The following is a 21,705-nucleotide window of genomic DNA, read 5'->3' as shown; positions in this document are numbered from 1 at the left end:
TTTCTTTTATATTAGTCTACAAGAATTGGTACACAATGAAAGAATGGGATGGAAAGTGAGTGATACAATGTGACAGTTGGCTACATGGCTGCGTCCGGGATGGCGAAAGCACTGCATTTTGCATTTTGACTTTGATTTTCGAACATGACATGTATATAAAGACTACATGAAATCTAATCTGGTTAGATAAATTTGAATATCATCTGTTTGATTCAATATTAAAATCATTTAGATTTTGCTAGACAAGTAATTATAGATTCAAATTAAATAATTTTAAGTTAGTTGTTGGAATGAATTTGGGTTTAAATGGTTTTGAGTTAGAATTAGATTTGATTTATATTTTTAAAGTTTAAATTATTTATTTTAATAATTAAGTTTGATTAAGTGTGTCATATTTTATCCGAGTTATGACATGTGGTAAAGTAAAAAGGGAAAAAAAAACCCTAAACAATAAGCTACTAGTAAGCTTTCATTGGGAATGTGATATTGTTGGTTATACCACGAGGGTTCAATTTCTCTATATTATCAAGTTAGAATAAATGATAGGATCTGTCCCATCACAACATTCTCGTCCCAACGAAAACATCCACCCCACGTGTTCCACAATAATGGTTTAATGACACTTGTACTACGAAATCAATTTGTTGAAAATTCTTATCCTTTGATAGTGTTAGTCAATTTGTTAATTGTTACTATAATATGAAATTAGTTAAATTAATTAAAACCTTCTAAAATTTAGAATTTTATTTTATGTTTCCAAACTAATATCTAATCAGATAATTTATTTTTAATAATTATTTATGAAACTTAAATTTCTTTTAATTATATGATCTTGAATCTCTCGTACTAAGCTAAAAGCAATGAAAAATCATTACAATTAATTAAATTATTAAATATGAGTTAAGGATTCTTTTTGCTTTTAATTTATCTTAGAAGATTCAAGATTATATAATCACAGAAATTTAAGTTTCATAAAATTATTAATATAAGTTATTTGAGTTCATTTAATAAAGGATAATTTAAAACATAAAATGAAAATTTAAAATTTAGGAGGAGATTAAATTAATTAATTTTAATATTATAGTAATAAATAGGTTGACATTATCAATGAATAAATTTATTTTAACAAAATTTTTATTTGAATTTGATGTTTTAAAAAATTCAATAAGAATTTTCAAAATGAGATAAACACTGACAAATTTTTAATGCATTATTTTAGTTTCTAATGCTTTTTTCAGTTTATTTATTAATTTTCTATCTAGACAAATACTCAAAAAAAGAGATTTTTTTCAGTGACCAAAGCGATTTAAAAGTTGGGTGATCAAAATAAAAATGTAAATATGATGTTGACATGTACAGTTAATCATCGTTAATGGTTCTGTCAAAACCATTTTTTTTTGAAAAACGAGGTCGACTTGATTTTGGAAACGAAAACGAAAAAACGAGAGTCGCCACCAATTCTTTTTGATGAGGTGTGATCGGGTCACCTCGTAAAAGTGGTTGTTTTTAATAAATGATTTGATTTATTTAAACAACGAATTTGGTCCGCAAAATTCAGAAAAATGGATTCGGGAGTCGGTTACGCACGAGGAAGGATTAGTACCCTTGTAACTCCCAAAAATTGGTACCTAGTTGATTAATTAGTGTCTTAGTGTCGAAAATTGAAAACTTGAAAGACTTTAAAATACGATCCCTCTTTTTGTAAAAACACTCAAACGTTAAAGACCTTCTCATCTCGAAGTAATAAAATGTCATATCCAGTAAGTTAGGACACGACATATCAAACTTTTGAGAATGAGTTTGCATTTTATTTAAAATTCGTGTATTTTAACCTTTTTTTAAAAAGATATTCGATCATTTAGGGTAAACGAGGAAGATCGAAACCCAGTGAGTTAGGGCACGATCTCTCGAACTTCTAAATACCGAATATTTCCTTTATTTACAAAAAAAAAAATCTTATCTCGAGGTAACAAGATGTCATATCCGGTAAGTTAGGGCACAACACCTCGAATCTCAGAGAGTAAGCATTTTATTCAAAACTCGTATTGCGATTTTAAAAGAATATTCCGTCATTTTGGTTAAATGAGAAAGATCGAAACCCAGTAAATTAGGGAACGACTTTTCGAATCTCAAAATACGAAATAATACTTATTTAAAACAACGTTTTAATGCATTGAGTAAAAATATGACGTGATTTATAGTGAAATATAAAAAAAAAATTATGGTGCTAATACATGTAATAACATAATAACAGATGCAATAGTACAAATAATGTAATATGGGCAAGAATAAAAATAAGATAAATAAATAAATAAAAAGGCTAACTAAAACCATAAGTAAATAAATAAATAAAACTATTAAAAAGTTTAAATAAATAAAAATAATAAAATGAAATAAAATAAAATAAAAATAAGAAATGAAATAGGCAAAAACAATAAAGAAAAAATATTGAATGAAACAAAATAAGAAGTAATAATAATAATAATAGAAAAGAATGATAGAATAATGTTAATAAAGATAGTAAACAATAGTAAAAAAATATAATGCTAATAATAATAATATATAGTGAAATAATGATATTAAGACATAAATATAAATAGAGACAAAATATACAAAATATAATAATAACAGAAATATAAATAGATAAATAAAATTGGATAAATAAAAATAAACACAGATGAGAATATAATAACAATAATAATACAATAGTAATAATAATAATAACAAAAAAATAATAGTATGTGAAATAATAATAGTAAAAAATAATAGTAATAATAATATTGATAATAGATAATAATAATAAATAATAATAATAAATAATGATAAAGCAACAAAAATAATTAAAAAGGACTAAATTGAACTTAAAATAGAAGTTCGGAGCGAATTCGAAATAAAAATAAAAAAGAAAGGACCAATTTGGATGCGCGAATAACAAAGGAGGACCAAAATGGGAAATATCCCACCATCCCAAAACGAACAGCACCAAGAGGAACCAAATTAAAAATCAAAATAAATCATGGGGTAACAATTAAAAATAAAAAAAAAACTTAATTGCAAAGTAATGAAAAAGCGGAAGGGCTAAAAGTGAATTCCGTTAAAAAACACGCAGATCCTGAGGCGGTCGGGTCGGATCGGGTCGAACCAAGTGCAAAACGACGTCGTTTTGGTGCCTGAGAGGCCTCCCCAAAATGACGTCGTTTTGGAGATCTATTTAAACCAATTTTTTTTTAAAAAAGTCTCATTCAGCCATTTTAAAAAATTAAAAAATAAAACATCCCCTTTTGTTTTTCTCTCAACACTCTCCCCCAAGTCAGATTTCGGCGAACCGCTGCCGTGTCGTCCGCCGTCGTCGGTCACCGCACGTTATTTTTTATTTATATTTCTTTAATTTTTTTTTAATATATATGTGTGTAATTGGTTAAAAGAAAATAAAGGAGTAAATAGATTCAAAAAAGAAAAAAAATAAAAAAGAAAATAGATAAAACCTTTCATTCGAAACCTTTAAACCCTGTTTTGATGTTTCTTGCTGCGATCAAGTGTTTATGTTGGTGTTTAAATATTTTTTATTGTATTTCTACTCTATTTTTTTGTGTTTGAAAGTCTATTTTAATTTCAAAGGAAAAAGAGGTCCCCAAAGTTTACATTTTTTGGGGCTTTTATAGCCCGATTTCATTACAATTATTCTTGCTACTTGTTTGCTGTCATTTCTTCTCTGATTTTGCAGGTGGCGGTGGGAAGGGCGGTGCTTGCAGTGGCGGTGCAAGTGGAGGCACCTAGGTTTTGCTGCTTCCATGTTTTTTCTGCTGGTGGTTTGGGCTAGGGTAGGTTGGGCTTAGTTGGTTTAATTAGTATTGGGTTTAGTTTAGTTTAATTGAGTTGATGACTTAAGTTTGGGTTTTGGGTTGGTTGTTAGACTATTTATTTTTTGGGTGGGTTGATTTGGTTTGTACCCGGGCTAAAATTGGGCCTCAACAGGTTCAATGGTTGAGTGATTAAAATGAAAGTACTTTAAAAATTGAATGTGAAAATTATAAAAAAAAAATTTAGTGGCCAAAATGAAGCAGTCCAAAAATTTAGTGACTAACTGAGTAGTTTACCATTTTATTTGTTTCAATTAATGCATTTCTCATAAAAAAGCATTAAGCCTTACAATCATCTCAACCTTTGATTCCTTGAATGAAAAAGAATATTTAGAAGTACGAGGACGCCCAGGAGATCAAGGGCACAAATTCTGGTATCGAACCATAACAAAGAATCCATGAATTGGTAGAACAAAAGGTTTATTCGAGGTTGGCAGATAGCTATCCACCTTGATGTTGTTGATGATGCATCCATTTTTTTAAAGTTGCATTATTACAAATATAGTACAATTATAATACAAGTACAAATGTGTGTTCAAAATTAAATAGCACAAAACATAACAGGCGAAGAACTAGAAAGAACAGGAACAATTTGGAAATAACTGAACAAAGCCTGAACATAGCATATGCACATGGTGGGGTTGCATCCATTAACTTACATTATCGGGGGTGTAATTCAGTAATAGATACCTCATTGATAGACCATGGCATTGATCTACTTGTAGATTGATCAGATTCAAGCCCCTTGTCCGGCATCCTCCCATCTGTTCTACTCTGAAGCACAAATGCTGGCTGTTTAGGCACCAGTAGTGTGACAGAGTAACTGTTGAGCAAGAGAACAATGGTGGCCATCGTTGGTCGGTCAGCTGGATCTTCTTGAACACATAATAATCCGAGCTGGGTGCACCTAATGACTTCGTTTCTTGAGTAATTATCCCTCAAAACAGGATTCAACAATTCCTGGGATCTCTCATCCTTCCATAGCTTCCATGCCTGCATTGGTTCATCAAAGGTTCTATAAGTTCTTAATGAAGGATATTTGAACAAACTAGGCCAAAAGCATTTTACTCACATAGCTAATGAGGTCCTGAGCGCCTTCTGCTTCGTAGAAATCACTGTTCCTTTGGCCACTTATGATTTCAAGGACTAAAACCCCGAAACTGTATACATCGGATTTAACCGAAAATTGTCCCTGCATTGCATATTCTGGAGACATGTAGCCGCTGTTGAGCCAGTAACAATGTCAGTGTAATGGGGGTGTTAGGCCATTCCGGTAAAATTGCTTATGAACAAAGTAAGAACTTACTAGGTTCCAACAACTCTTCTGGTTGTTCCTTGAGTTTGATCAACCCCAAAAATCCTTGCCATGCCGAAATCCGAAATCTTGGGGTTCATATCTCCGTCTAACAATATGTTGCTGGCCTTGAGGTCGCGGTGGATGATTCTAAGCCGGGAATCCTCGTGCAAGTAAAGAATTCCACGAGCAATTCCTCCGATAATCTTGTATCTTCTCGACCAGTCCAATTGTCCTTGTTTTGTAGGATCTAAACAAAAACAAGCAATTGTGTGTAAAAACCACCTCAAAAATAAATTCAAATTCTAGAAAGGGTATTTGAAAAGTATGTGAAAAATACCGAAAACAAAATAGTCCAGGCTCTTGTTGGGAACATATTCATAAACTAGTATCTTTTCTTCTCTTTCCAAGCAAAAACCCAATAGTCTGACTAGATTTCTGTGTTGAAGCTTAGCTACCAATACAGCCTCGTTTTTAAATTCCTCATCACCTTGTCCTGAACCTCTTGATAACCTCTTAACAGCTATTACTTGTTGGTCAGGAAGGATACCCTGAGCATTTACAAATCATTAACCAATTATTAAATGAATTCTTTGGACTCTGCATGAAAAAAAATGACCAAGTACTCAAACTAGTTGTATAAATTGGTGCTTGTAAGCTATTTGAGTTTGAATTCAAGTAGCTTGAGCTATCGATGGAGCCAAATTTGAGTATTGTGATACTCGATTCAAATGGCTCGTGAGCTTAATCAAGCTTTTGATTTTACTTTATTTTTTATATTATGAAATTACAATTTTACTCTTATTATATAGAAAGAGCTTAAGTACGAACGGAATTAATTGAGCATGAGTATGAAAATTGATAAATGAGCTTAATTGAACTTTAGCATGAGTAGCTCAAGTATGTCTCGAGCTTAGAAATTGATGTTTAAGCAAGCTCAAGCTAAGTATTGAATCCTAAATATCGAGTCAAGCTCGAACTTGAGCTTGAGCTTGCTACTATTTAGGCTGGACTCAACTTGATCACAGCCCTAACTCATAGACTTGCCAATTAGACCGATCAAGTTAATTTTGGAAGAGATAAATTTGGATTGACTTAATTTAGGTTTTAAAATTTTCAAGTCATGTAAGTTTGGGCTAGTTTTGGGTTTAAGTTATTTTGGGTTGTCCGAGTCTAAGGGCTTTTCAAGTTAGGGCACTATGGTTTCGAATAATCTCTTGTTATTTGTTTGAATTATTTTAGGTTTAGACTAGTTCAAGGGTTCAAATCTATTCAGGTGATTGTTAAGTTTATATAATAAGGTAATCAGTAATGTATTGATGGATGTATCTTTTTTCGTCCCAATAATGCCATATACAAGTATCCATTTATTTTGTTGTACTATTTTAGATATACTAATATTTTTAAAATATTTTCATATATATTCGTAGCTTAAATTTTAGTTTCTTTCTAAAGCATATACTATATATATAAAATATATCTCAAATGTCCATATAAATTTTAAAATTATTAATTAAATTTAATAATTTAAAATTAATAAATATCGTCTAATTTTAAATGTAATTATAGAAAGATTTTAAAGATAAAAAAATTGATTTTAAATATAATTTTTTTACCAATCGATATTAAACAATATGGATAGATACAATCCAGTATAGACCACAGGCTAAACGTACCAAAATTTGACGAAAACAAAACTTAAACTACCAACAACCATGTTTTATAGTCAGATTAGATTAAGTCGGATTTGATTCCATTTTTTTTGGGTTGGGGTCAGAATAAAAAGGGAGTAACAATACCTTGTAAACCTCACCAAAACCTCCTTCGCCTAGCTTGTTAGCATCTGAAAACTTGTTTGTTGCAGCTTCAATTGTGGCAAAATCATACTGCAATGCCTCTACAGTAGTTATGTCATACCCTGCTGCACAACACAACCAAATAGCAAAAAACCTCAACTTTTATGTGAAAGACAAGGAAAATAAGATTGTTATGGCTCATAAAATCACACGCCCTTTACCATTACCCCCCTGGACAGCATCGTATTTCTTTGCTCTCCTCTTTGACACCCAACACGCCAGTAATAAAACCAAAATGGAAGCAGCAATTGGAACAACAATGGCAACAATTATTGGCCATGTTCTCCGTCCATTCCCTCTTGAAACTATAATATTATATACCGTTAAGGTCAAAGTGAGTATCATGATCTAACAAAAAGATCAAGACAAAAGAGCAAGGACCCAAAATTATGAATGAAACAGTAAGGATAAACCTGCTGGAACTAAAGGTGGGGGAGATGCAACTGCTGTTTGATTTAGATTATAGAACAGGTAAGTTTCATATCTGACGTTGCAGCTAGGACTCAACACTCTTCCTCCTTGTCTTCCTCTTGGAAGGTTTCCAGTTACGTATCGCAGGCATCTGTCGCAATCAGAGGTTGGCAAATCCGGTGTACACTGAGCAAGGGTATATAGTGTTCGAAAACTCGATGTAAAATTGGCATCTGCCTCTCTAGTCGCGAATTTTTTAGCACCTGGTGCTGCGTTTGCGGCTTGGCTTGCTGTACCACTCATCACTTCTTGAACTTGGCTGTCGAAACGGACTTGGTCACTGATGTTCTGAAAGTTGAACAAGATAATTGCAGGTTCTTCAGCCACGGCCGAAAATATATTTTTGTCCGAGTATCGTAGGAGGCACTCGTCGTACCAAACCACCGCTTCTATTTCAACAGGACAACGTTGGGAAATGTCAGTAGAGCCAAAGGTGACACACGCTTGACAAATGCTGGTAGAAAGATCCCCACGGCAGAGGAAAAGACCGTAAACCGTGTTGGGGTTTCTGCCTGCGGTTGTGTTGTAGAAACCATTACCACGGCTGCCATTAGACGATAGAGAAGTTAAGAGGGTATCACGGTTGGCTTGGTAAGTGCTGTTTATGGGGAAAGTGGTGGTGTTAGGACAATCGTGGTAGCGATAAGTAGGCGGCTGAGCTTCAGTTACAGGGCTAAGCACGGAAAAGACTATTAATAACAGCCACAGGGTTATGAAAACTGTGGAGCTCTGCATTTTTTTTTTTTTTTTTTTTTTTTTGCTTTACCTCCTTGTTTGGATCATAAGACGAGAGAGCTCAGCTATATTCTGAAATTTTATGATATGGGTGCTTTTAGTAAGGGCTAAAGTTTTGGTCCATCATGGAAGATTATCTGATCCTTAATAAAAAAAAAATGAGTCAAGTCAATAGATTTTTGGATTGTTTGTGTATATCATAGTCTACAAAGATGACGAGTTTGGGTCCAGTTGAGGATAGAAGTGGAATAATATTCAATGTGGCAGTTGGCTACATCTACGTCCAAGACAGTGAAAGAGCTCCATTGACATAGTCACATAGATTACCTAAAACATCTGACATATATATAAGGACTGTAGTATGCAAGACTGCAAGTAATAATCTAATTCGCCTCACTTTGAAATGAGTTTTACTGTGAGGTAGATCTGTTAGGTTCTGTTGCTTCCAGTTAAAAATTTTAAATTATTTGTTTAGGATTAATTTTGGATTTAATTAATATGGGTTTGGATCATTTTAGGTTCTGATTCCTTGAGATTTTAGTATTTTTAAGTTACCCCGCTGGGGTCATATTGAGTTTAAGTTGTTTAAGGTTCGAGTAGGTTTGATTTACATAAATTCAGCTTCGAGATAAACATATTCTAATCACTTCTATTGTTTTTTTTTTAAATATTTTTATTAGAAGAACAACTTTTGTTTAGAATAATCGCTACTTAAATTAACCGTTGTTCAAGAATAGCTATTATGTTCACACCCGTTGATGCCTATAGTAGCAATTGTTTGAGAATATATAGCTCTTGTTAAGAACAATTAATATTTAAAACAACTCTTATTTAGAATAACTGAAGTTCAAGAATAATTATATTCAAAACACCTATTGTCAGGAACAACTTGTCAATAATAATTATATTGAGAAAATTCATGCTCAGAATATATTAGAACAATTTTTATTTGGAAACAACCTTATTTAAGAACAAATCTTTTACAAAAACAACTCATGTTCTAAGAGATGATATGCAAAAAATGTTTCACATTATACTACATAACTAAAATAGTTGTGAAAATAACAATAGAATTGCTATACATTGGTGATCACCAACCCGAGTCCTAGATAGGATCCGGGTCACCTACCCGTGACCCGGATAGGTCCCACCAGAAGATTGGTGCGAAGCGAGCCATGAGAGGATAGCAAGGCGAGTTCACGGTCTCAAGGCAGAACTAAGGACCCAGCTTGTAATGCAAGGCCACAGATCCATGTCCTTCGCAGAAAGGTCCATGTCCTCCGCAGGCCACCTAGGCACGTGTCAAGTAGGTACGAAGCCCGCCAAGAATGTCAATCCCAGGAATAGAAAAGATCGCGTGCTCCGTAGACACGTGCCTAGCAAACCTGGAGCTTGCAAAGAATGTCAGTACTAGGGATAGAGAACATCAGTACTAGAGGCAGCAGAGTCAAAACAAAATAGAGGAGGCCTAATCATGAGCTGTAATAGCTTTTGTAACAACATATATAAATACTCGAACACTTATATGAATAAGAAATGAGAAAATATTACTCGACAAGAATATGATATCCTTCAATTATCTTTATTCTTTTGATATTTTAGAGAGTTTAATTTGGTGTAATAAATCGATCCGTCTATCTTCAACAAAGAAACTTAAAGCACAAGAACTCTTATCGATACTTAAATGTTACATGTTAACATTTTCTTGTAACATTAAAAACATCTTCCATTTTTTTTAAATGGACTATTCACTATTATACAAGACTTAAATTCTTTAATTGCAAAAATGCCTCTTGTTACTCCTATTTAATGTGCAACTTTATTACTCTTGTACCTACAGCCACACTTAGTAAATTTCCATTTCCACCTTATAAACTATCATCTATCTTTACAGTTAATGTTATAAAAGATCTGTTCTAATCTTTCTTTACATCGTCTTTTGTTGCATTCCGTTTCACTTATAAAATTCCTTTTTTCCATAAAAAATCCTCTACAGAAATGAGAATACGAGGATACAAAACATGATGCGATTGTAGTAGACAAACAGTGTTGTTTTTTCTGGTACAGCTAATAACCACAAGTTTATAAGTCTTGGTCTTTGGGTTCCTTTATGTTTTTGTCAGTAAAGGTTGTGGAAAAATATATGGGTAGAATTTAAAGACATTTTGATCATCTATAATGCAGCTAATAACGACAAGTTTATACGACTTGCTCTTTGGGTTCCTTTGTGTTTTTGTCAGTAATTGATGGATTGCTCATAAAATGGCAATCAAGTTGTGGAAAAATATATGGGTAGAATTTAAAGACATTTTGATCATCTTTAATGCATACCCAACTATCAGACTGCCTTGATTTATGATATAGGACTTGACTTGATTTCTAGGTGTTTACTATTCTTCAAAATCAAGTTAATTTGGTTACTTTTATTAGAAAAGATTTTTCCAATAAAACTGAAATGCAATGTTCAATTTGGTTGTAGATTATTCATTATTGGATCCATTATCAAATAAATTTTTAAATTTTATAATTTAAATTAACCCATTTTAGAGTATATTTATAAAAAACACATGTAACCTTTTGAATTTTTATTTTAGTATAAAATTGAACTCTTCCTTACTACTACTATATGTTTTCTAATCGCAACATACATAAGGAAGAAGGTTCGATTGAATATAGTGAAAAAATTTCGAGTTAATCAAGTTGATGTGTTCTATTTTATCATCTTAATTTGATTTGAAATTTTTCAAATCGAATTCGTGAAATGAAATTTAAGTCGAGTCGAATTGAGTGAAATTGTTCGAGTTAAATTAAAAATTAATCATGTCAAATTAAAATATTATTACAATATAACTAATTTCATGTTTAAGCACGTAAATTTGAAACTGTATATATTTGATAAGAAAAAAGAAGATATTTTACTATGATAAACTTGAATAATTAATTAAATTATTTAAGTCCCTAAAATTATTATTTTAGAAAATTTTAAAATTCTAACTTCCTTTATATATTATTTAGAATTTTTTTACTTTTTTACAATTCTTTAAAAAATGTAAAGTTCAAATTTTATAAATGTTTTGAATTTTAAAATTATTTTGAATTTTTGTAATTTTTGTTAAAAGAGAGACCAATTTGCTCATTTTTAAAATTGACGGAACTAAAGGAGTAGTTATACCAAAATGTTATTAAATTATTCAAGTTATTCGAATTATAAAATTCAACTCGACTTAAACTTGAAACTCGAATTACTTATTTATGTTGACTCAAAATAATTGAATAACTCGAATAACTCGATTCAGTTAATTTGAAATTTGAAATTTTTTGATTTTTTCAAATCAAATCAAATTTTGCTCATCTCTAATATAAGTTTGCAGAGCGGATTGAAAGAAGAAAGGGTAGCTAAATTTTGTATATTTTTGGGAGTATAATTTGATGCAAGTTTGAAATTTCTTTACTAGTTAAGTTGCTTCAACACATTAAAAATAATATTCATAAATTGATTAGTTATCAGCTTTATACTAATTTTTACATTATCTTAAAATTAAAATAGTGATCAAATCAGCGAGCTGAAAAAAAAAAATTCATCATTTGAAATGTGTTTGATTGATTCTGCAATGATATGCCCACAAAGGATGTTGGTTTAATTGCACAAGAAAGCTTTACGGTATTGGTTGCCAACATGACAATAAGAGATGATTTGATTAGTCTGAGTACCAGATTTTCTTGCATGTACAATAACCCAAAATGCATTTAAACACCTCAAAAATTACACTCGACGGAATAAGGAACTTATCTATTAGCTCTATTCCTTCACCCTTAGATAATAGTTTCCATACCTAAAATTGTAGCTTAGTAGGGAAAAAAGGGAAAAAAGCACATGATTTCATTTTTGAACTCAACAAGCTTTTGATCGGAAGTTCTTGATAGCCTTTTAACTGCAGTTGTTTACCATCCGCTAGTGTGCCCCGAAAGAATACATTTATTTATACCTAACGTTACAAACTTGATTCTCACATATCAATTCTTCCCTCTACCAAGTCAAGTAATTGAATTTCTCTGTACTCTGTATCTGAAATTAATTAAAGAAGAAAGTAAGAAAGTGATCAATATAACAATACAAAACAAATTTGTAATGTTTGCCATTGCATACCTTCATTGTTTCTCCTCTTCCAGATTAAGAAACCTGAGATAGAAACCACAGCTACCCCAAAAATCACTGATAAACTTGCAACAAGTACTGGAGTCCTTTTTGATTTGTTTGGTTCCTCTTCTAATTAAATATGGGCAGAATCAGATTTTCTCGATTCAACAAGAGTGATAGGCTAATATAGTGCCTCCAAATTGAAGCTGTGCTAACAGGTGGTTGGAAGAAGTGACAGTGGAAGGAAAATTGTCGTACCTTCTTTTTGCCGAGCGCCCAAGGGTGACGGTGGTGGTGGAAACTCAGCTCCGGCTTCAACAAAGGGATATGTTTCGAACCTCAAGTTACAGCTAGGACTAAGAACCCGGCATCCCCTCTGCTTAAGGCAACACCGCAGAATCCCGTTGGTTGCTGCCTTATCAAGACAATGATTGCAGTCTCCCTCAGACAAATCAGGAGTGCACTGCACTAGAGCGTATAACCTTTCCGAAGCCCTGAGCGACGAGTTACCTGCTGCATATTTAAGAAGAGCACTCCCTGATGCTGCTTTATTACGCAGGTCACTCAACAACTCTCCCAGTCGGAGCCGAAAGTACTCATCAGCTGTAGATCCTGTATTATATAGACAGGTTTGAGGATTAATTTCCAACTTCTCAGAGAGGTTTGTGTTCGAGTACCGTAACGTGCAATCTGCAGACCATCCGATGGCTTCTTTGTTGTTAGGACAATCCAGCTTGACCCTTGATATAGTTTCATTTAAACAACCAGTGCAAACATCTAGCTTAACATCTGCTCTGCAAAGTGCCATGGCGTTGACTTCGCCGACTTTCTTGCTGTAAAATCCGTAATTCGATTTTGTAATAGAGGTGATCTGTTTGAAGATGGTATTAAGGTCACGCTCGTAAGCACTATTGGCGGTGTAGTTGCCCATGTTGTTAGCACAATAATGCAGGAAATAAGGGTCGAAGGAAATGGTAAGAGTAACGAGGAATGTAAATGTTAAACCTGAAAACAAGAAGTGAAACAACATTGTTCTTGAAATTTCCGTTGCCATTTTCTCTAGGGAATTCACTTACAAATTAAACGTTTAATTGTTGAAGGTGGCTGTATTTTGTTGACTGGTTCTAACAATACGAAGATGATAAAGCAATTTTGTTGTGTAAATTGGTCTACAAGGAGAGTTGGGTCGGCAATGAATGCGTGGGATGATAGATAATTATTCAATGTGGCAGTTGGTTACTTGACCATGTTCGGGTCAATGAAAGCACTCCATTGACTTGGTTACCGAATACATGACATGTCTTCAAGGACTGTAATATGCAAGCCTGCAAGTAATCTAGTTTTAAAGCTTTAGATGATTTCAAGTAGGATTAAATTAGGTTTTTGAATTATTTGGGGTTGAGGTACTAGCCTTTTAAGTTGTATCAATATAAATTTGGATAATTTCGAGTTTTGATCTTTTTAGACTTTAGTAATTTTAAGTTATTTATTTAAGTTGGTTTGAGTTTAAATCGATTTGATTTGTATCAATTCAAGTTCAAAATAATTAAATTTGAATTGTTAATTTTTTAATAATAAAAATCTAATAAAGTCAAATTAGATTCATATTAATCTAGTTGAATTTTCAAGTTCTAATAAGAATTAAGAGATCTAAGTTGAAGGAATAACAAGGTATATAATAAGATAGAATTGTAATAGGTGGACACTAAGTTTTTCCTAATACACGTAGTAATAAAGACAATTTATAGAGTATGAAAGATACTTTTGAAAAGGGATAATTTGAAAAGGATAAATTCTAAAACTATATATCAACTATAGTTTAATGTGTGTATTTGTATACACGAACTTTGATTTTGTGTAATTTTATATATAAAATTTTGATTTGATCAAATTCTTGTAAATTATTAACACTAGCATCATTTTATATTTATATATTGCATACATAAATAATTATATTTATTCAAATAAAAACAAATTGTTGTATTTTTTAAATATGTATGATTAAATCAAAATTAAAATTTCAAGTATACATTTGAACCAAAATTAGAGTTTCACGTGTATAATTGCACCAAATTGAAGTTTATGTATACAATTTTACATTAAATTAAAGTTTAATCATTTATAATTTTAAGATTTATCCCATTTGAACAAAAAAAGGAGAAAATTTTATAAGTCAAGGTCTTATTGAATTTCATTTTTCTATTGTTATTAATTCATACATTTGAGAAAAGATTATGTAGAGTTCAAGACATTTGAAAGGACAATATGTGTGTGATTTTTCTTGGTAAGGCATAGCCAATTATCAAACTATGTAGTTCATTTAATTGATTTTTTGGGAATAAACTTTTCCGATGGAGCTTAAATGCGATGTTCATTTCTGGTGGTGGACATATTATTCATTATTTTTATCCCACCCACCAATAATTCATAGGCACCAACCATTGGTGGTGTAGTTGCCAATGTTAATTTCACAATCATGCTTGTAAAATTGATCGACGGAAATGGCAAGAGTAAGGAGGTATGTAACTGTCAAACCTGAGAACAAGCGTTGCCATTTTCTCTCGCAACTTGCAGTAAGAACGGAATTGACATGCAAATTAAACGTCGATTTGTTGAAGGTGGCTGTGTTTTGTTGACTGGTTCTAACAATATGAAGGTGATAAAGCAGTTTGTGTTCCAGGAAGCTACACTATTCACTCACATCTTTATCAATATGACTAAAATGTTAATTTCTTCTAGAAAAAAATAAGACTTCTGAAGATATTAAAGGTGGGCCACTCTACTGTGACCCCAGATAAAAATACTAATTTCTTCGGAAAAAAAATGGAAAGAGGTGGGAAAACTATTAATAATTTTCAAGAAAACATGAAATTTTCTTGAATTTCATGCCAAATATTTGAAACCGTTATACCATTGGTAAAGCACTAATCTTGAAAATTTTAATAACTTAATATTTGAACAATCATTCAGCTTTCGAATAGTTTTGTCTACAAGGTGAGTTGCGTCAGTGATGAATCGATTATCAATGGTTAATGATAGTTTGACCTTTACTAATTCAAGTGCTTTCCATAAACTAAAAACAATATTCATAAATTGATTCATTATCAACTTTATACTATTTTTACATTCAAATATATATTTAACTATAAGTTGTTAAAATTAGAATAATGATAAAATCAGCCATTTGCAAATTTTGAAGTTGTGACTTCGTTTATAAAAAAAAACTTCATCATTTGAAATGTGCTCAATTAGTTGCAATGATACGTACAACAGAAAATGCTTGTTCAACTGAACCAGGAAACTTTATAGTATCACTTGCCAACATGACAATCACAATGGGTCTTCTTGCACACACCATAAATAAATGTAAATGCATTTAGGCACATAAGACACATTATACGGAATAAATAGCTTTTCTGTTAGCTCCATTCCTTCACCTATACCAAAAATTGTAACTTAAAATTATTTTTAAAGTTATAGCATAAGTTCTATTAATAAAATTTTTGATTAAGTTGGTGTTATGAGTAAATTGCACATCAACTCGTTTAGAAAATTATAAAAATGATATTCTTTATTTAAAATAAATTATATTATTTGAAAGTATTTTAGTTTATAACTCTAACATAAAGAATCTTGGGACATTTCCTTTAATAATATTGAATATTTTCTTTCAATCTAGTCCAATTTCAAATCAGATATATATGTAGGATCAAGCCGAACAAAACGACATCCAGGCTTCTGTTAGGCATCAATTCATGTACAAGTAACTTTTCATTTTCCCCTGAATAACATCCTACAAGTCTTAATAGATTTCCATGTAATTTAAGCTTTATTTAGTACTAAGGATTGAAAAGAGTGAAGATGAAATTTTTTTCAGTCTATTGCTTAAGCTACCAAGTAAGAAAATAATTATAAATTAACAAATTTTCTATCTTCACTCGTTTTCATCCTTCACATTAACATGATTTCACATTAACATTTCAGACAAATCAGGAGTCAACTGCACTAGAGCGTGTAACCTTTCCAAAGCACTCAGCGACGAGTTACCTGCCGCATACTTAAGCAGAGCACCCCCTGCTGCTGCTTTACTACGCAGGTCACTCAACAACTCTCCGAGTCTGAGCTGAAAGTACTCATCAGCTGTAGAGCCTGTATTATATAGACATGTTTGAGGATCAATTTCCTATCTCAGAGAGGTTTGTGTTCGAGCACCGTAACGTGCAATCCGTAGACCATCCGATGGCTTCTTTGTATAGTTTAAACAACTAGAGCAAACATCTAGCTTAACATCTGCTCTGCAAAGTGCCATGGCGTTGACTTCGCCGACCTTGTTGCTGTAAAACCCATAATTGGATTTTGTTATAGAGGTGATCTCCTTGAAGATTCTATTCAGGTCACGTTCGTAGGCACTATTGGCGGTGTAGTTGCCGATGATGTTCGCCTGATAACGCTAGAAATAAGGGTTTGTTGAAGTTAGTTCCCATGCAACACATGCAGCTCATGCAGATTCATGCACGTAAGAATTTATGCACATATATTGTCCGGGTAAAGTACGTACAACAGAAGATGTTAATATGATAATGCTACTGTTTCATCTCAGTTTCATTTTGTTACTTTTTTAACAATGTTTTTGTAATTTAGTTCATTTTGAATGACAAATTGATGTAACTTGATGGTCAAAGAGCTGGTTACCAGCTTTGTTTAAGTGTGCAAGCAAAATCACCTAGTCCCTATGTAACTAGTGGAGTTAGGTAGTATTTAGGTGATGAATTTGTTGATTTTTTGACCAGCTAATGTCTGGTATATGTAATGGATTTAAGCCAAAGTTTCTTTTGAATGAAATCATCAGATTTTACTCTATATGCTCCACTTCTCTTTGCCTTCAAAATTTTGTTCTCAATTTTTGCAAGAAGCTCAAAGCTTGAATTTTCCAGCATTTTTCCTTCATTCTTTATTCGGGTATAATACACTGCTGTTAAAGTCCAAATTGAAGTTCTTACTTCATCCGGTTAAAGAGTGCCAAATCTCCAACAATTGGTATCAAGAGCTCATTTCTTAGTAGACCTGTTCGAGCATACTTTCAAGACGATGGCTTCATCAAGCTTCTCACCAGCTGTACTCCAGTCTTCAATGGAGAAGGATATCATATTTGGGTGGTCAAGATGAGGACCTACCTCCAGGCATTCGATCTATGGGAGGTGGTCAACTCAGATATTGAACCAGCACCACTCAGAGCCAACCCCACAGTGGCTCAAATCAGACAGCACGCAGATGAGAGGACTAAAAGACACAAGGCCATGTCATGCATTCAGAACTGTGTTTTTGATGTTATCTTCACCAGGATCATGGCTTGTGAGACTCCCAAGCAAGCTTGGGACAAGCTCAAGGAGGAGTTCCAAGGTACTGAGAGGACAAGGCAGCAACAGTTGTTGAATCTGATAAGAGAGTTCGAGAACTTGAAGATAAAGGAAGAAGAAACTGTCAAGAAGTATTCTGATAGAATCATAGCTGTAGTTAACAGCATAAGGCTCCTTGGTGAGCAATTTGATGAGGCAAAGATTGTAGAGAAAGTGCTCTCTACCTTACCAGAAAGGTATGAAGCAAAATATCCTCCTTAGAGGATTCTAGAGACTTGGCAACTATCTCCCTAACTGAGCTTATTAATGCTCTTTATGCTCAAGAGCAAAGAAGAGCCAATAGAATGGAGGAGCATCAGAAGGGAGCTTTTCAAGCCAAGGCCAAAGCAACCTCGAGCACTTTAGCTTTTAAAGGCAAGAAGAACTGGAAAAACAGGCCTAAGCCTAATGCTGCAAGAGGAGGAGATCGACTTTGCAGATTTTGCAAAAGACCTGGTCATCTAGAGGCCAGATTCTGGTTCAGGCCAGATGCTGTGTGTCAACATTGCAAGAAGAAGGGCCATGTTGAAAGGGTCTGCAAAGAAAAAGGCAGACCTGGCCAAAACCAACCATAACACAAGAATGAAGAAGCTCGAGTGGCTGAAGACAGTAGTAACCATGAAGAGCAAGTCTTTGCTGTTTTTTGCTCAGTTGGCCAGAAGAAAAGTACAAAAGGCTGGTTGTTGGGCAGTGGCTGCACTAACTACATGTCACTTGATGCAACCATCTTTAAGACCTTGGATAGAAGCTGCAAGACCAAAGTGAAAGTTGGGAATGGACAGTTCATAAAAGCTGAAGGCAAAGGAGATGTGCTGATATGCACTCCTACAGGCAATAAAGTCATTCCAAATGTGCTGCTAGTGCCTGAGATTAACAGAAACTTTCTCAGCATTGTTCAATTGCTTGAGAAAGGTTATTCTGTTATGTTCAAAGGTGAAGAATGCTAGATAACTGATCCAAATGGATCAAGCCTCATGATAGTCACCATGAGTGACAAATGCTTTGAAGTTAACTGGTCAAGTGACTCACACTCAGCCCATGTGGCTTTAACAGAAGACACTAAGCTTTGGCATCAAAGACTTGGTCATGCCAACTTCAAATCTATGGCTCGGATGGTCAGTAAGGGAATAGTTGAAAACTTCACCAAGACAGTTCAGATTGAAGATGTTTGTGAGGTTTGTCAGATGGGAAAGCAAGCCAGGCTTCCATTTCCTACAAACACCACCTGGAGAGTATCAAACAAGTTAGAATTGGTGCATACTGATGTTTGTGGCCCCATGAGGACTGAATCACTAAGTGGCAACAGGTACTTTATTCTCTTCATTGATGACTGTACCAGATATTGTTGGATTTATTTCTTGAAGCATAAGTCTGAGGTTATTCAAATGTTTATGAAGTTTAAAACTGCAGTGAAAACAAAAACAGGCTGCAAGATAAAGACTATTAGGTTTGATAATAGAACAGAGTATACTTCATCCGGGTTTAATACCTTCTGTGATAATGCTGGCATCAAACATCAGCTAACTAATGTTTACACACCCCAGCAAAATGGGGTTAGTGAAAGGAAGAACATGAGCTTGATGGATATGGCCAGATGCTTATTGTTTGAGAAAAATTTTCCCAAGACCATGTGGGCTGAAGCTGTCAATACTGCTGTCTACATTCAGAATAGGCTTCCAACTAAAGCACTTGCTCACAAGACACCTTTTGAGGCCTGGTTCGGGTTCAAGCCATCATTGGCTCATATGAAAGTCTTTGCTTACCTATGTTATAGCCAAGTACCAGCTGTAAAGAGAGATAAATTGTCCAAAAGAGCTCTTCTTGGTATTTTAGCCGGGTATAATACGGTCAAAAAGGGTTATAGGATTCTGGATCTTTTAACCAACAAAGTCCAAGTGAGCAGAGATGTGGTGTTTGATGAGAAGGCTTATTGGAATTGGGAAAGAAATGAACCTGAAGTCATTTATGAAGAACTTATGACAGATCAGTTTGAATCTGATCAAAATGATCTAGAGATAGATGTTGATGATGAACCAGTCAGGGGTACAATGACTTTGGCTGATGTTTATGAGAGGGCTCATGTTGCACAAGAAGAACCATGCAGTTTTGAAGAAGCTGAAGCTGATGAAGGATGGAAACAGGTTATGGCTGATGAAATTGCCATGATCGAGAAGAACCAGACATGGGAATTGGTTCCTAGACCAGCTAAGAGGAAGGTTATTAGAGTAAAGTGGGTCTATCGAGCCAAGAAAAATACTGATGGGAGCTTGAACAAACTGAAGGCCAGACTTGTAGTCAAAGGATTCAACCAAAAATATGGCCTGGACTACCTGAAAACATTTGCACCAGTGCCCAGGCTAGACACCATCAGGTTACTGGTTGCCTTGGCAGCTCAGATGTAGTGGAATATTCACCAGCTTGATGTGAAGTCTGCATTTCTCAATGGCTTCCTTGAAGAAGAGATCTACATTGATCAGCCTCAAGGCTTCATTGTATCTGGCAAAGAACAAATGGTGTACAGGCTTAAGAAGGCATTATATGGCCTGAAACAGGCTCCTAGAGCCTGGTATGCTCGAATTGACAGGTACTTGGTCAGTTTGGGATTTCAAAGAAGCCTCAGTGAGCCAACATTGTATGTTAAGAAGAAAGGAGTTGAAACACAGCTCATTGTATCTCTCTATGTTGATGATCTTTTGGTCATAGGAGGAGACCAAGCAATGTGGCTGATTTTAAAGCCAAAATGGAGCAGGAGTTTGAAATGTCTGATTTAGGAAGGATGACTTATTTCCTTGGCATGGAAGTGACTCAAGCTCAATGAGGAATCTTTCTAAGTCAGAGAACGTTTGCCTTGAAGGTTTTGTCCAAGTTTTCAATGCAGAATTGTAAGCCAACAAGCACTCCGATTGCTGTTGGAATGAAGCTGTTAAACCAAGGAAATCATGAACCAGTCGATGAGTCTACCTACAGGAGCCTAGTTGGTTGTTTGCTATATTTAACTGCTACTAGGCCAGACATTATGTTTGCTGTCAGTTTGCTCTCAAGATTCATGCATTGTTGCAATGAGAAGCACTTTCAAGCTGCCAAACGAGTGCTTAGATATATCAAGGGTACTTTAAGCCATGGGATGCTATTTAACAAGGCTGAAAGTTTGAAGCTTGTTGGATACACAGATAGTGACTGGGCTGGTTCAAGTGATGATATAAAAAGCACCTCTGGATATGCTTTTACTCTTGGCTCAACCATGTTTTGTTGGAGCTCAAGGAAACAATCAATGGTAGCTCAATCAACAGCAAAAGCTGAATATGTTGCAGCTGCCAATGCTGTAAATCAAGCCATTTGGTTAAGAAAAATTCTAGCTGATCTTAACCTACATCAATGGGAAGCAACAGAGATCTTTTGTGATAACAAGTCTGCTGTTGCAATTGCAAAAAATCCTGTCTTCCATGGTAGAACGAAGCACTTCAGCATCAAATTACATGTGATAAGGGAGATGGAACAAGCTCGAGAGGTGGAGCTGATTCTTGCAATTCAGAAGAACAGGTTGTTGATATCTTCACAAAAGCCCTTGGTGTGACAAGATTTATAAGACTGAAAAAGTAGCTAGGTGTTACAAGCATGGAAACCAAGGAGGAGTGTTGAAGTTAGTTCCCATGCAACACATGCAGCTCATGCAGATTCATGCACGTAAGAATTTATGCACATATGTTGTCCGGGTAAAGTACGTACAACAGAATATGTTAATATAATAATGCTACTGTTTCATCTCAGTTTCATTTTGTTACTTTTTTAATAATGTTTTTGTAATTTAGTTCATTTTGAATGACAAATTGATGTAACTTGATGGTCAAAGAGCTGGTTACCAGCTTTGTTTAAATGTGCAAGCAAAATCACCTAGTCCCTATGTAACTAGTAGAGTTAGGTAGTATTTAGGTGATGAATTTGTTGATTTTTTGAC

General features: G+C 33.9%; 3 protein-coding genes across 5 annotated transcripts; all 3 read right to left on the bottom strand.

The window, feature by feature from the left end:
• Nucleotides 1–4,263: 4,263 nt before the first annotated feature.
• LOC108452999 (cysteine-rich receptor-like protein kinase 10) lies at nt 4,264–8,454 on the bottom strand. 2 transcript variants are annotated; one of them, XM_053019966.1, is made up of 7 exons: nt 7,424–8,454; nt 7,172–7,315; nt 6,954–7,072; nt 5,495–5,705; nt 5,167–5,404; nt 4,933–5,083; nt 4,264–4,853 (listed from the first exon to the last, which is right to left on the bottom strand). In XM_053019966.1, exons 1-7 carry the CDS (start codon nt 8,214–8,216, stop codon nt 4,521–4,523), a joined length of 1,989 nt encoding a protein of 662 aa, XP_052875926.1. In that variant the 5' UTR covers nt 8,217–8,454; the 3' UTR covers nt 4,264–4,520. The 2 variants fall into 2 exon arrangements, with proteins under 2 accessions (XP_052875926.1, XP_017606353.1); XM_017750864.2 differs by having other exon boundaries at nt 6,954–7,075; nt 7,424–8,450.
• Nucleotides 8,455–11,880: 3,426 nt separating this feature from the next.
• LOC108452997 (cysteine-rich repeat secretory protein 38-like) lies at nt 11,881–13,601 on the bottom strand. 2 transcript variants are annotated; one of them, XM_017750862.2, is made up of 3 exons: nt 12,613–13,601; nt 12,364–12,480; nt 11,881–12,282 (listed from the first exon to the last, which is right to left on the bottom strand). In XM_017750862.2, the coding sequence occupies exons 1-3, from the start codon at nt 13,406–13,408 to the stop codon at nt 12,224–12,226; spliced, it is 972 nt and encodes a 323-aa protein (XP_017606351.1). In that variant the 5' UTR covers nt 13,409–13,601; the 3' UTR covers nt 11,881–12,223. The 2 variants fall into 2 exon arrangements, with proteins under 2 accessions (XP_017606351.1, XP_017606350.1); XM_017750861.2 differs by having other exon boundaries at nt 12,364–12,483; nt 12,613–13,597.
• Nucleotides 13,602–16,321: 2,720 nt separating this feature from the next.
• LOC108451358 (cysteine-rich receptor-like protein kinase 29) lies at nt 16,322–17,501 on the bottom strand. The gene is made up of 3 exons (XM_017749053.1): nt 17,433–17,501; nt 16,567–16,804; nt 16,322–16,503 (listed from the first exon to the last, which is right to left on the bottom strand). Exons 1-3 carry the CDS (start codon nt 17,499–17,501, stop codon nt 16,322–16,324), a joined length of 489 nt encoding a protein of 162 aa, XP_017604542.1.
• Between the last annotated feature and the right edge of the window lie 4,204 nt (nt 17,502–21,705).

The sequence above is a fragment of the Gossypium arboreum genome, chromosome 10, assembly GCF_025698485.1.
Source record: "Gossypium arboreum isolate Shixiya-1 chromosome 10, ASM2569848v2, whole genome shotgun sequence".
NCBI classification, from domain to species: Eukaryota; Viridiplantae; Streptophyta; class Magnoliopsida; order Malvales; family Malvaceae; genus Gossypium; species Gossypium arboreum.
The sequence above is the reverse complement of the archived record's forward strand: the minus strand, read 5'-3'. Positions and strand labels throughout refer to the sequence as shown.

Excerpts from the sequence above, each read along its gene's own strand:
- LOC108451358 (XM_017749053.1), bottom strand. The coding sequence starts at position 17,501 with ATGATATCCTTCTCCATTGAAGACTGGAGTACAGCTGGTGAGAAGCTT. Across the intron at positions 16,805-17,432 it reads ATGAAGCCATCGTCTTGAAA|CGTTATCAGGCGAACATCAT; the intron begins GTATGCTCGAAC and ends CCTTATTTCTAG. Across the intron at positions 16,504-16,566 it reads TCTACGGATTGCACGTTACG|GCTCTACAGCTGATGAGTAC; the intron begins GTGCTCGAACAC and ends TATATAATACAG.
- LOC108452999 (XM_017750864.2), bottom strand. The coding sequence starts at position 8,216 with ATGCAGAGCTCCACAGTTTTCATAACCCTGTGGCTGTTATTAATAGTC. Across the intron at positions 5,405-5,494 it reads CCTGGACTATTTTGTTTTCG|ATCCTACAAAACAAGGACAA; the intron begins GTATTTTTCACA and ends GTTTTTGTTTAG. Across the intron at positions 4,854-4,932 it reads CTCAGGACCTCATTAGCTAT|GCATGGAAGCTATGGAAGGA; the intron begins GTGAGTAAAATG and ends GAACCAATGCAG.
- LOC108452997 (XM_017750861.2), bottom strand. The coding sequence starts at position 13,408 with ATGGCAACGGAAATTTCAAGAACAATGTTGTTTCACTTCTTGTTTTCA. Across the intron at positions 12,484-12,612 it reads GGGCGCTCGGCAAAAAGAAG|AAGAGGAACCAAACAAATCA; the intron begins GTACGACAATTT and ends ATATTTAATTAG. Across the intron at positions 12,283-12,363 it reads GAAGAGGAGAAACAATGAAG|ATACAGAGTACAGAGAAATT; the intron begins GTATGCAATGGC and ends AATTAATTTCAG.